The sequence below is a fragment of the Marmota marmota genome, unplaced genomic scaffold (genome assembly GCF_001458135.2).
Source record: "Marmota marmota marmota unplaced genomic scaffold, marMar, whole genome shotgun sequence".
NCBI lineage: Eukaryota > Metazoa > Chordata > Mammalia > Rodentia > Sciuridae > Marmota > Marmota marmota.
Genome location: NW_025999984.1, coordinates 194656 through 209056, shown reverse-complemented (window position 1 = coordinate 209056; position 14401 = coordinate 194656). Strand labels below are relative to the sequence as shown.

Sequence of the window (14401 nt, the reverse complement as noted above, 5' to 3'; positions counted from 1 at the left end):
CAATTGGTATATATACTGAAAAGTTGATAAACAGGTGTGTCATTACCAGTTTGGGTCTATTATAAATAAAGCCACTATGAATATTTGAGTACAAGTCTGTGCAGACTTGTTTTCTTTTTGGATAACACCTAAGAATGGGATTGCTGGGCCATAGGCAAGTGTATATATATATATTTAATTATATCAGTAATTATGATAATTTTGTTTTATAAATGGGGTGTAATATTTTTCCATTTCTTTCAGTAACACATGAGATTTCCAACTGCTGCACATCCTCTTAATATGTGGTATTATTATAAGTGTTTTTTTTGTGTGTGTGTGTGTGTTTTCATACATGTACTTAGGGAATGATGTCCATCTCATTCCACCATCTTTCCTACCCCCATACCCCTTCCTTTCCCTGCCTCCCCTTTTCCCTATCTGAAGTTCATCTATTCCTCTCCCCCCACCCCCATCCCCATTATGAATCAGCATCTTTATATCAGAGAAGATATTTGGCATTTAGTTTTTTGGGATTGGCTTACTTCACTTAGCATTATATTCTAAAACTCCATCCATTTACCTGCAAATGCCATGATTTTATTTTCTTTTAATGCTGAGTAATATTTCATATATTCCATATATACCACATTTTCTTTATTCATTCATCTACTGAAGGGCATCTAGGTTGGATCCACAATTTAGCTACTGTGAATTGTGCTGCTATAAATATTAATGTGGCTGTGTCCCTGTAGTATGCTGTTTTTAAGTCCTTATAAACTGAGGAGTGGGATAGCTGGGTCAAATGATGGTTTCATTTCCAGTTTTCTAAGGAATCTCCATACTGCTTTCCAGATTGGTTGCACCAATTTGCAATCCCACCAGAAATGTATGAGTGTGCCTTTCCCCCCACATCCTCGTCAACACTTATTGTTTGTATTCCTAATAGCTACCATTTTGACTGGAGTGAGATGAAATCTTAGAGTAGTTTTAATTTGCATTTCTCTAGTTGCTAAAGATGTTGAACATTTTTTTTTTTCATATATCATCTTCTGAGAAATGTTGGTTCAGTTCTTTGGCCCATTTATTGATTGGATTATTATTATTTTTTTGTGATGTTAAGATTTTTGAATTCTTTATATATCCTAGAGATTAGTGCTCTATCTGATGTGCATGTGGTAAAAATTTGCTCCCATTCTGTAGGCTTTCTATTCACTTCACTGATTGTTTCTTTTGCTGAGAAGAAGCTTTTTAGTTTGAATCCATCCCATTTATTGATACTTGATTTTAATTCTTGTGCTATAGAAATCTTATTAAGGAAGTTGGGGCCTAATCTGACATGATGAAGATTGGGGTCTACTTTTTCTTCTATTAGGTCCTTGATCCACTTAGAGTTGAGTTTTGTGCATGGTGAGAGATAGGTGTTTAATTTCATTTTGTTGTATATGGATTTCCAGTTTTCCCAGCACCATTTGTTGAAGAGGCTATCTTTTCTCCAGTATATGTCTTTTGGCGCTTTTGTCTAATATAAGATAACGGTATTTTTGTGGATTTATCTCTGTGTCCTCTATTCTGTACCATTCGTCTACCAGTCTATTTTGGTGCCAGTACTATGTAGTTTTTGTTATTATAGCTCTGTATTATAGTTTAAGGTCTGGTATAGTGATGCCACCTGCTTCACTCTTCTTGCTAAGGATTGCTTTAGCTATTCTGGGTCTTTTATTTTTCCAGATGAATTTCCTGACTGACAAGCATTTTTAGTGTTGTCCTTTCTAGCTGATGTGAGGTGGTATCTCATTGTAGTTTTAATATACATTTCTTTGATGACAAGTGAGGATGAGCATCTTTTCAAGTATTTATTAGTGACTTCTCCTGGGAACCGTTCTTCACATATTTTGTCCAGGAAGGAAAGTGTTGTTTGTCTTGTCATTAAGTTGTAAATCTTCATCTCCTCCTTCTCCTCCTCCTTCTCTATGTCATCATCATTGTCTTCTTCTTCTCCTTCTCCTCCTCCTCCTCCTCCTTCTTCTTTATTGGGGACTGAACACTGGAGCACTCTACCACTGAGTTACATTCCCAGTTCTTTTTGAGATGGGTTCTTGCTAAATTGCCCTGGGTGACCTGGAAACTGATATCCTCTTAACATTGTGCATAGGAAAGTCTGGGAGTCCCTGGTCTATGTGTTTCTAGGCACACTGGGACTTCAGGGCTCAGTCCTTGTACCCTCTCTTTTCTATAGCCATTGCTCCCTGGGTGCCCTCATCAGTTCTCAAGGTTTTAAATATCATTATAAGATGTGACTTCCCAAATTTATCTCTCCAGTCCCCAAATTTCTCTAAATGTCTCCAGTCTTGTCTTTCCCATTGTCAACGTGGCCATCTTACCTGAATTTTTAGTGGAAATCTCAGCTTAACATATCCTGAGTATCTGTCACATCCCCTCCTCAGGTATGCCTTTATAAGCATCTACACCATTCCCACTGATTGCAACTACATCTTTCTAATTACACAGTCATATATTTTTGATGTTATTCTTTACTTTTCTTTCTCATACCCAAGAATTAATGCATTAGGAAATATGTAAAGTCCATCTTCAAAAATGTGTGTAGAGTCCAATCACTACCATTTCCTCTGCTCACTTCCCAGGTGACATAACTGACATGTCCATTATGGAGGACTGCAGGAGTTCCCTGCACTTTTCCCCACTGCCTTGTTAACCTATTTTAATTCTGTTCTCAGCATAGCAGCCAGAGTAATTCTTTGAAAACAGAAGTTGTACTATTTTCTCTTTTTGCTCAAAACTGCCCCACTCAAAGAACCTTTCCAACAACCTCTACAGCCTCCAGACTTACTGGAACTGGCTGGGGCTCTGAGCTCCTCTTAATGACTCTGCTCAGATCACAGATTCCTTGGTCCCCAGAACACACAGACAGGATCCTGCCTTGTGCATTTGCACTGAAGGTTCCTTCTGACTAGAATAAACTTCCTCCAAACATCCTCATGACGAATTCCTTCATGTTCTTCAAATCTTTATTCAGAGGTCATCTTCCCAATGAGGCACATGCTGACCACCCTAGAAAAACAGCCATCTTGCCTGCCCCCAACTCTCACACTCTGGATCACCTTCCTCATAACACTTGCCACCTCCTAACATGAACCATGTTATTATTATTATTATTAATTATTATTATTATTTGCTGTTTAGAGTGTGTCCTCTGCCTCTTTCTCCTAGAACACTTGCCCTACAAAGCTGGCAATTTTGACCTTTTAGACTTCTCTGATGTATCCTAGATGCAAAAATTGTGTATCCTATTCATAGTACTCAATAGATGTCAGTGAGTGAGTGATCACTGTAGAGTACCTCTCTCTTCTAGAAACACTATCTTTTTTTTTTGTTTTCATTCACATATTTATTCCATAGTCAAAATAAACCATAATTTAAAGCCATAAGAGATAAAGTAGAATTTGTGGCACAGGTGCATTAACAAGACAGATACCAAGTCTAAAGTGCAACACTAAACAAATGTTCTCTGTTCCCGTGATGGAGTACACAACAATTACACATAAAATTTCACTAAAGATCTGGGATGAGGCATATAACCCTTTGAAATAAACTGCCCAATGAATACAGGTAGGCTGCAACTAATTGCTATTAACATTTTGCTGTAAGATGGAAATATTCCCAAGGTGACTACTGACTCAAACCCCTCATTTCATGCACCTGGCCTTAGATTCTGTCTTCCATTCTCAGTCACACCTAAATCCAGAATGGTTTTTGCGCTCCATGCATAAAAATGCAATCCCAAATCCCAGAGGATCTCAGCACAGATTTATGTTAATGAGCCTGTGTGCAACCTTCATCCAGAACCTCCAGGGAAATCAGGAGTTCCAAAACACAGTGCAGTGTGTGTCTTTAAATAATAGTTTTAACTGTCAAATGAGCCTGACATCTGACAGGCCATATGCATTTCATAAGCAAACCAAAATACTGTCTTCATATCTTTCTCTTTTTTATTTTTTTAAAAAATATTAAATAAATCATTCAAGTCAGAAGTGTGTGTGGGGGGGAGAAACAATGAAATTTCAAAGGGTTTATGCCAAAACAAAACAAAACAAAAACCCCAAAAAACAAAAAAACAATCATCTGTAGCCTAACTTCTTTGTTTTTTGGGCTGTGAAGCCATATAGAGGGCAATCAGGCAGGAGATGGTCCCTCCCACAGTCAGGCCCATGGTGGTCCGGTACAGCATTTGGTCAGGAAGGCCTAGTTTCAGGTGGATGGGCACACCATCAGATTTCTGGAAAAACTTCTGTAGCTCTGGAACCTTGTTCTTCTTTGCATAATCATAACCAGTGGGACTAGAGGTCAGTTTAGTCGGTGTGGCAAATATGATAGGTGGTGCTTCTGTGGAAACCACTGGCCTTAATCCTTGTGGGCTATAGGCTTCCGGAGCCCATGCTCCAGTTAATTTCTGTGTGAATCCACTAAATTTGTAATACATGATGCTTGGTGTCTAGCTTCTTGTAGCCGCTGCCTGCGCGACCGTCCCAGAGAAAGCTAGAGACACTACCTTTATTAATGTAAATGCAGGACAAATGATGCTCTGTAGCATCTGAAGCACAAAGTCCTTTCACACTCAGGTCATGGTCACTTGGACTTAGAAGTTCTGCACTCTCTGACCTGACTTATGGTTCCTATTTGCCAAGCAAATAAAAATCTATATTAGACTCTACTATATAAATCCAGGAGTATTAATTTGAGCCAGAGCTAGGATTCATAGAGCTAAGGGCAGGGAGAGGACATAAGTGAGTAGAGGAGACAAAAACCTAACAGGAATTTATCTAATATTAGAAATCATGGGATCCTTCCTCTCCACTATTCTCTAAATCTGGTTCCTTTAAAAATATTGGAGAAGCTGGGCTTGATGGTGCATGCCTGTAATCCAAGCGACTTGGGAGCCTGAAGTGGGAGGATCATAAATTTGAGAGCAGCCTCAGTAACTCAGCAAAGCCCTAAGCAACTTAGGGAGACCCTGTCTTAAAATAAAAAATAAAAAGGGCTAGGGATGTAACTCAGGGATTAAGCACTCCTGGGTTCAATCCTTGGTACCAAATATATTGGAGAAATGCTTAAAAATACAATCCAAGAAATAACCTTAGCATGAGGACAAGAGCTGGACATGTCTGAAAATTAATTGCTGGATACCACAGAGAACCCTGTGTGCAGGGACTAGCCTAGGCATTGTGTGACGATGACAGGAAAATAGTTCCTGCTGCTGTCAGAGATAGGGACACAGAGAGGAGGATGAGGCCAGAACTCATATACAAGAATAAGAACAGATATGTTCTATAAATGAATTAAGAAACTAAAAAGGATATGGACTGAAGTTTGGACTCAGGCCAGAGCCTAGGCTTGTACAGCTTCAGAATTCTCCTGTTGCCCATGATCTTGGAGAAAGCACAAAGCCTTTTCAATGTCTGAGTCCTTGTGATCACAGGTTCTGGTGGGACAAGGTTCCTCTAAATGTACAAAGATATAAAGCAGGTAAGATGACCCAGATGAGGAGTGACCACATCCAAGCACAGGATGAATTGCCCACAGACTGGTCACTGCCCTGTCCACACTTGGCTATTCACAGCCTTCTCTTGTTCCCACCTGCAACACACTCAGCACAGCAACAACAGATTCTGGAAGGTTTCAGTTTATATTTTCTCTTTCAAGTTTTAGAAATCTTCCTTTCATTTATTAACTCAGTAATAACATATGTTAGCAAGAATTTGAAATATAAATCCATAACCAGATTCTTGTTTTTATAGGGAAGTAAGAAGTTGAAGCTCAGTGTAGCATAAAGTTAAGACAGGGATGGAGACATCCCAGCCCTGTTTTTGTTGGAACAGGAAGGTTGATAAGGAAGAGACCACATGTCAGTGTGAAAAGGGGTCTCAGTGTTCAAGAATGGGCTGGTCTCCCCATTTCTTCACACTATGCTTATAGGAACACAGTCTTACGGACACAGTCTGATGTCAATTGAGAAAGAGAAGCCAGGTGCCATCTCTCCCAGTAGAGATGGTGGGAGACCTGAACAAATCACACAAGGTGACTGTCTCACACTATTAAAGAAAATAATCATGAACAAATTCAGATTAGTCATTGTAAGTGGCGAGTACTTTGAACATCCTCCCACCCCAACATTCAACGTGTTTAAATCCTGAGTCCCTCACTCCTCACTTCAGGCCTTCCAGGATCTCACCTTTACAAGCTGAGAGGGATTTGTCAGAATGCTGGGCACTGTGCCTGTCTGGAGTAGGATAAAACAGGACTTGGTCAGAGTCAATAGGAGATGTGGCTACAGGAGGAATTATGGGGTGCTTGAGCTCCCACATTAGCTCCCCTTTACTCTTCCAAGTGTCTCAGGGATCACCCTTCTCCATACTTACAGGTGGCCTTAGAGTAGCTCCCTCCTTTTCTACCTGTGAGAAGAAAACATCCTGTGAGAAGGAAGGGCCAGAACTAGAGGAATCTTCTAATTCTGGACCCCACCCCAGAGAAATTTCCAAAGGTATGACTATAGACCTAGGGAAGGATCAGAAGACATGAAGAAAGGAGACATTCAGGGAGAAGATCAAATGCCTTCCTGGAAGTCTGTCCTCATCAGGGAACTTCTCCTCTGACCTCTATCACCACATCATCAGGGTGATAAATCTGTCCTTTATTTTCCATGTGCTTTATAACAGAATATCAGCAAATAGGGCTCCAGGCTGGGAAAGCATGGGTGTGTGGATTCTACTTCCCATTAACCTCCCAGTGGATCAAGGACTCAGACCATAACCTTCCCTACCTGAGCTCTTCTTCCACATCTTGATAGTTACCACAGCTCCAATGACCATAGCTCCAAGAAAAACCAGGCCAACAATTCCCATGATGAAGATGGTGGGCTGAGGATGTGGCTTTAGGAAGGTAAGAGACTGGAAGAGAAGATGTGGTGCCCTGATCCCCACTTCTCAGTTCTGACCCTGCTGAGAAACTACAGAACAGCTCCTGGTTTCCTGACAACAGGCCCAATATTGAGAGCCACAGCTGAAGGGGCCCCATCAAACTTCCAGCTGATTGGCTCACAGTGGCCCCAGAAAACTTCCAGCTGATTGGCTCACCTTGGCCCCAGCAAACTTCCAGCTGCCAGCTGATTGGCTCCTCTGCAGTGACGCTCATTGAGCTGTTTCCCCGCCCTTTCAGACCATGGAGCTGCTCATTGGGGGACTCTTGGCTCCGCCCACATGACCCAGCCAATCGGCCTCAAGAGCAGGAGGAGTGGGGGTTTGAGAGGCTTGCTGTAAGCTGGTGGTCACAGTTGGGCTCTGAGGGGATTCCTGAAGAGCTCCTGTGGTGCAGGGTGTGTTCTAAAAATAAAGTTTGTTTCTGCTTGATAAGTGGCTCCTGAATTATGCCCAGCCAGACTGCGGCATTCATTAGCCCAATGTCTCCCTCTATGGCATCGTGGGCAAATACCTGGTATTCTACTCCTTTGATACCTAGTTTTGTTAAATCCTCCTCCTATGGGGCAATTCCTTTTAAAATGTCCTGTTTGTTCACAATTGTAGCTTCTTCTAGTGTAGAGAAAATATGTATGTCATGTGTAGTTTTATCTGCTAAATCATTGCCCAAACTAAGGGCTCCAGGCAATCCTGTATGTGCCCTGATATGTCTTATAAAGAATGGATCTTTTCTGTCCCAGATTAGACTTTGTATAGTGGAAAACAAAGAGAAAACAGTAGAGGAAGGGGAAATCCTACCAGCAGCTTCAAGGGATACTATAGCATTAACTATATACTGACTATCGGAAAATAAATTAAATACAGAATCTTTAAACATCACAAAAGCTTGTAATACTGCATTAAGCTCTACCTTTTGAGCTGATTATTTGGGTACTCAAAATGTAAAAGTTTGATCAGGTGTAACTACACCAAGGAGCATCACCGTAGAGGAGCCTATCAGCTGGCAGCTGGAAGTTTGCTAGGGCCACGGTGAGCCAATCAGCTGGAAGTTTGCTGGGGCCGATTCGGCTGTGGCTCTCAACAGCCCAGCACCCTCATCCCCTTACTTACTCCATCTCAGGGTGAGGGGCTCATGATGCACAAGGCACATGTATCTGTTCTCCTCTCCAGAAGGCTTTACCACAGCTGCCCACTTCTGAAACTTTTCATCCCCTGCAGGCCTGGTCTCCACAAGCTCCATGTCCTGAGTTTGTCCTCCCCATCCCGCTGCCAGATCAGGGTGATCTCTTTAGGGTAGAAGACCAGGGCCCAGGACCTCAGGGTGACATCGCCTTCATGGGTAGGGTGGTGAGTCACCTGTGTCTTTGTGGGGGAGTCTGAGAGGAAGAAGAGGAAAATTCAGACAATCTGTATTACCTCTCCTGGGCCACTGAAGCAGCCCTAAAACCCAGAACCAGCCTGGACCCATGCTTCTGGGATAATCTGTTCCTTGGAAAATTCTATAATGAGTTTGGGACAGTCCACAGTAAGATTCTCTAAGCACCTGAGAGTTTCGGAGTTCCGACCTCGATGGATTAAGAGAGAATCATAAAAACTTGAGTCAAACCTCCAAAGACACCAGCTTGGGGCAGAGAACAAAGCCCAACAGGAAGACTGTGTAGCCCTGTGAGGCCCAAGGCTGAGGCCAGAGTCAACGAGAACTGTTGGTTACAGTAATTTCAGGGTCCTGTTTCCCCTCCAACCACGAAGAGCTTATCTTAGTTTTCTTGAGAGAAGGGCAGGCCTCAGAATCACTCTTTAGCACAGCATCTGGAAAACTAAGAGGGCTCCTTCCTCCAGAAGGTGGGAAGTATCTATTTTCTTGCGGAGAGATCTAGAAACAGTTGAGGCCACACCCCGCAGCTCGTAGTACCTGCTCATTGCAGCATGTTCTTCCCACATTTTCTGTTGTGCCACTCCACACACTGGGTCTTGCGCGTTTGGCCACATCTGCCGCTTCCCACTTGGGCCAGGTGGTTTGAGCAGGGGTGTCTGCTGCAACCCAGAAGCTCAGGGCGATGTAATCCATGCCATCCTAGGCGTCCTGATCATAACCGCGGAAGAGGCGCCCGACAGATCAAAGAGCACAGCCTGACATTCTCTGAAGGTCTTGAGAGCCCGGCCCCGCCCGTCAGTCAGTCCTGCCCACTTAACCCCACCCCACCAGGCCCAACCGAAGGGATTGCTACCTAAACTGAAAATGAAACTGGCTAGGACTCCTCAGGGGCCTTTTCCGGGTCTAGGGTCACTTCGAGGTGTTCCTCGGACCTGGGCATCCGGGATGACTCAGGCCCGCGGTCACTTAGCACCCTCGCTGTGGTTGTAGTATCTGAGCGTGGCGCGCAGGTCCACTCGGAAATTCTGTTTTGTCCTTGGAGATCCGTGTCTCCCGGTCCCAGTACCCCGGCCCCATCTGATCCCCCCACGGCGCCCGCGGCTCCTTCCTCCCACTAACGGTGTCGCTGTAGAAGCCCACGAACTGCATGTAGTCCACAGGAGACGAAGCGGGGCTCCCCGCGGCCAGGCCGGGACACCGAGGTGTAGAAATACCTCAGGGAGTGGGAGCCTGGGGAAGGGAAGCCGCTGAGGCGCGGCGCGACTCCTCTCGGCGCGGCAACCCGGGATGCAGGTTGATGGCTCACGGAGAGTAGGAAGGGGTGCAGGGGTTCGTGCGACAGAAAAAGGGGCCAGGGGACACGAGTCAGGGGAGGGACCAGGGCGGGGCCGAAGTGGGGGGCGCCAGGCTTAGAATAAGCGAGGAAAGGACCGGAGCGGAGGTGGGGATTGCCACCTGCGGCGGCTGAAACGCGGCTTCTGGAGTCCTGCGCCTCCGCTGGGCGGTCCCCTCACTCCTCGGTAAAGGTTGTTTCCCTCCTGATCCCGCATTCACCTGCCCAGGTCTCGGTCAGGCCCCCAGCCCCGGAGAGCAGCAGGAACAGGGTAAGGGACCCCAACCTCCGGATTTGGGGACTATCTTAATCCAGCCTGGAGGGTGAGGATTTCAGAACTGAGAGCCACGGAGATGCTGATTGGCTTCTCTTGGAACCAATATATCTGGGGAGTGAGAACTGGAGCCGCGTCCAGAGTGTCCAGGCAAAAGANAGGAAAAAAAAAAAAAAAAAAAAGAAAAGAAAGAAAAAGAAATTACTTGTAGACCTCAAAGATGATTATGTTTATGTGAATTATACCTATTGATATTTGACATTAAATTACAATCATTTAAAAGATATTTGATTCATTTTGAATATCAATAACTAATTTCATATTAACAAAATATAGTTTTAAAGAGAACTAGTTATTCTTCAAAATAAAAGGATATAATAAGAGAAGTGGATCTTTTAACTTTTACAATTAAAATTGTTTTTATCAGTGCATTATAGTTATACATAATATTGGGTTCATTTTGACATAATCATACATGCTTAGAATACAGTTTGGTCCATTTTAGTCACCCGTATTTACTCTTTTTCTCTCCTCTCCTCCTGTTTCCCTTCCTCTGCTGTTCTTCCTTCTATTCATTTAATGTTTTTTAAATTGGTGCTTTATACATACACATAAAGCTGAAATTCACTGTGGTATATTCATATATGGTCATAGCATAATTTGGTCAATTTCATTCCACATTTTCTCTTTTTTTCATCCCTTCCCCTGTATCACCTTCCTCTACTCCATTGAATTCATTTCTATATTCATGGTATCTCCCCTCTTAAAAAAACATTTTTAATTGGTGCATTATAGCTGCACATAGTGGTGGGGCTTGTTGTTATATATAAATACATGCAAACAATATAACAAAATAATTTGGCCAATATATTTCCCCAGTGTTTCCCCTTTCCCTTCCCTCCTCTTTCCCTTTGGTCCTTTTCCTTTATTCTACTGATCCCCCTTTGATTTTCATGAGACCCACTTCTTTTCTTTTTCCTCTCTAGCTTCCACGTGAGAGAAAACTTGTGATCCTTGACCTTCTGAGTTTGCCTTTTTCACCTAACATAGTGATCTCCAGTTCCATCCATTTTCCTGCAAATGACATAATTCCATGTTACTTTGTGGCTGAATAAAAGTCCATTGGGTGTATATACCATATTTTCTTTATCCATTCTTCTGTTGACGGTTAACTAGGCTGGTTTCATAGTTTGATTATTGTGAATTGTGCTTCCATAAACATGGGTATGCATGTATTGGTATAGTATGATGACTTCAATTCTTTAGAAATGGTATAGATGGGTCATATATGGTGTCTCCATTCCTAGTCTTTTGAGGAAATTCTGTACTGATTTTCATGGTGGTTGTACTAATTTGCAATCCCACCAACAGCGTTAAAGTGTTTCCCCTTCATCCTCTCCAGCATTTATTATTGTTTGTATTCTTGATGGCTGCCATTCTAACAACTGAGATGAAATCTCAGTGTGGGTTTGATTTGCATTTCCCTAATTGCTAATTATGTTGAACATTTTAGGGGCCTTATTAAGAAAGTTGTTGCCTGTGCATTTTTTGGAGTGTTGACCCTGTTTTCTTCTATGGGTTGCAGAGTTTCTGGTCTAATTCCAAGGGTTCTAATTGATTTTGCCAATATCTGCTGTTTTCGTTACTATAGCTCTGTAGTATAATCTGAAGTCAAGTATTGTGATGCCTCTAGCATTACTTATTTGGCTTAGAATTACATTGGCTATTCTGGGTCTTTTATGCTTCCAAATGAATTTTAGGTCTGTTTTTTTTTTTTTTTTTCTAGTTCTGTGATGCCATTGGTATTTTGATGGGAGTAGCATTGAATTTATATATTGCTTTTGGTAGCATGCCCATTTTAACAATATGAATTCTGCCTATCCGTGGGAGGCCAACCTTACGGGTGACTGAGTTACACTCCCCAGCTGGGTGCTGAGGCGCTCAGTCACAGAAATGGGTGTGTCTTGCTACAGCCCCATGGGTGAAGCTATGCTCACTTGTTCCTTTGTAATATAACCCCTTGCCCTGTTTAGGATAGAATCTTCCATGGAAGGGCCTTGTGTGTGTCCCCTCCTCTTACTGTGCCCTAGGGTGTGGCCTACCCAGGTGTCAGTCAACCTGCTGACAGTGGACATCATGAAGATAGACTCAGCCCCCTGAAACCTGACCCCTTGCCTCATTTGAATAGCTTCTCCTCAATAAAAGGGGTCAGCACGTGCTCTCGCTTTCTCTCTCTTTCTGCAGACCCTTAAGGTCAGAGGAGCCGTCACAGTGACCCCAAAGAAAAAGGTATTTGTGTCTCTTGTGTGGTTATTTTGCGCAGCACAGTTAGCCCAGTTTAACTAGAGTGACCCCTGAGCCTTTTAGTCGCGAGAATAGAAACCCGGCACCTATCCATGAACATGGGAGGTCTCTCCATATTCTGAAGTCTTCTTCTATTTCTTTCTTCAGTGTTCTGTAGTATTCATTGTAGAGGTCTTTCACTTTCTTGGTTAGACTATTCCTAGGTATGTATGTATGTATGTATGTATGTATGTATGTATATATCTATTTTTGAGTTCATGAGATTGTTTTCCTGATTTCTTTCTCAGAAGATTTATTGTTTCTACATAGAAAAACTATTGATTTTTGTATGTTGATTTTGTGTGTTGATTTTGTTTGTTTTGTTACTGGAGATTGAATTCAAGGGCACTTAGCCATTGAGCCACATCCCCATCCCTTTTTTATTTTGAGACAGGGTTTCACTAAATTTTATAGGATCTCACTAAAAAACCTATGCAACTTAGTGAGGCTGAGCTGAACTCAACTAAGCTGAGGCTGGTGTTGATCCTTCTACCTCAGCCTCCCAAGTCACTGGGATTATAGGCATGTGCCACAATACCTGGCTGTATGTTGATCTTGTAAACTGATACTTTGCTGAATTTATTAGGTCTAGAAGTCTTTTTGTGCAGCTTTTTGTATCTTCTAAGTACAGGATCATATCATTTGTAGTGACAATATGACTTCTTTTTTCCCTATTTTTACCCCCTGTATATCTTTCTCTTGCCTAGTTGCTCTGGTTAGAATTTCTAGCACTATATTAAATAGGAGTTATGAGAGTAGACATACTTGTCTTGTTCCAGATTTTAAAGGAAATGCTTTCAGTTTTCCTCCATTTACTATCTTGTTGGCTTTAGTTTTTTTTGTATATTGCCTTTATGATATAGAGGTAGGTTTATGCCTAGCTTCTCAGTGTTTTAATCATGAATGGGTGCTGAATTTTGTCAAAGGCTTTTTCTCTGCATCTGTTGAGATGACTGTGATTTTTGTCCTTAATTCTAGTTATCTAGTCAACAACATTTATTGATTTGTGTGTGTTAAACTTTGCTTGCATCCCAGATAAACCAACTTGGTCTTTTTTTTTTTTTTAATATTTATTTTTCAGTTTTTGGCCGACACAACATCTTTGTATGTGGTGCTGAGGATCGAACCCGGGCCACACGCATGCCAGGCGAGCGCGCTACTGCTTGAGCCACATCCCCAGCCCCCAACCAACTTGGTCTTGATGTACAATATTTTAAATATGTTGTTGAATAAGATTTACTAATATTTTATTAAAAATTTTTACAGCTGAGAGTGGTAGCCCACGCCTGTAATCCCAGCAGCACAAGGAGGCTGAGACAGGAGGATCATAAGTTCAAAGCCAGCCTCAGTGAAAACGAGGTGCTAAGCAACTCAGTGAGATCCTGTACCGAAATAAAATACAAAATAGGGCTGGGGGGTGTGGCTCAGTGGTTGAGTGTCCCTGAGTTCAGTCCTCAGTACCAAAATGAAAAGAAATTTTACATCTGAATTCATCAAGGATATTGGTTTGTAATTTTCTTTTCTGTGTCTTTTTTGGTTTTGGTATGTGTGATGCTGGCTTCAATTTGGAAGTGTTCCATCCCTTTCTATTTCATGGAATAATTTAAGAAGCATTGACATTAGTTGCCGCAGTCCGGCTGCAGCAAAATAACCGGGGGGTGACGAACGACTTGTGCAGATTGATACAGCAGGAGTAGGAGCCATTTATTGTAGGACCGGAGCGATATTTATACATTCCACACAGCTTATCTAATTAGCATAAACTAGATACATCAGTCAACCAATAAGGAATCTCCACACTTAATGGCTCACTTTTGTTACTTCTCAAACCACTCCCTCTGGCATTTTGCCAGGTACCATCCAGACTTGTTTACAGACTCTAACATTTTCCAGGTGCCATCCTGACTTGTTTACAGACTCTAACATTTCCCCCTTTTGTTTAATTTAAATAACGACCATAGTGGTTTTTACAGAAACACCATAAATAACCTGCTACAAACAGAAAGGGAGGATACCAAATGCCACAATACCAAGCCAATTGATGGCTCCATGCAAGAAGCCCTTGGAAAAATTATACCAGCAATGACACCATTAGCAAAGATACC

General features: G+C 42.3%; 1 protein-coding gene and 1 long non-coding RNA gene across 2 annotated transcripts; one reads left to right on the top strand and one right to left on the bottom strand.

Annotated features, from left to right (window-relative positions):
• Positions 1-3832: 3832 nt before the first annotated feature.
• Positions 3833-6571, top strand: LOC125617663. Its single transcript, XR_007348742.1, has 3 exons — positions 3833-3968; positions 4344-4347; positions 6562-6571. It is a non-coding gene; the product is annotated as an uncharacterized LOC125617663 (long non-coding RNA).
• Positions 4024-9280, bottom strand: LOC107160422 (cytochrome c oxidase subunit 7A-related protein, mitochondrial-like). The gene is made up of 3 exons (XM_048805954.1): positions 8884-9280; positions 8082-8347; positions 4024-6944 (listed from the first exon to the last, which is right to left on the bottom strand). Exon 3 carries the CDS (start codon positions 4478-4480, stop codon positions 4130-4132), a length of 351 nt encoding a protein of 116 aa, XP_048661911.1. The 5' UTR covers positions 4481-6944; positions 8082-8347; positions 8884-9280; the 3' UTR covers positions 4024-4129.
• Between the last annotated feature and the right edge of the window lie 5121 nt (positions 9281-14401).

Coding starts and splice junctions, on each gene's coding strand:
- LOC107160422 (XM_048805954.1), bottom strand. CDS start 4,480: ATGTATTACAAATTTAGTGGATTCACACAGAAATTAACTGGAGCATGG.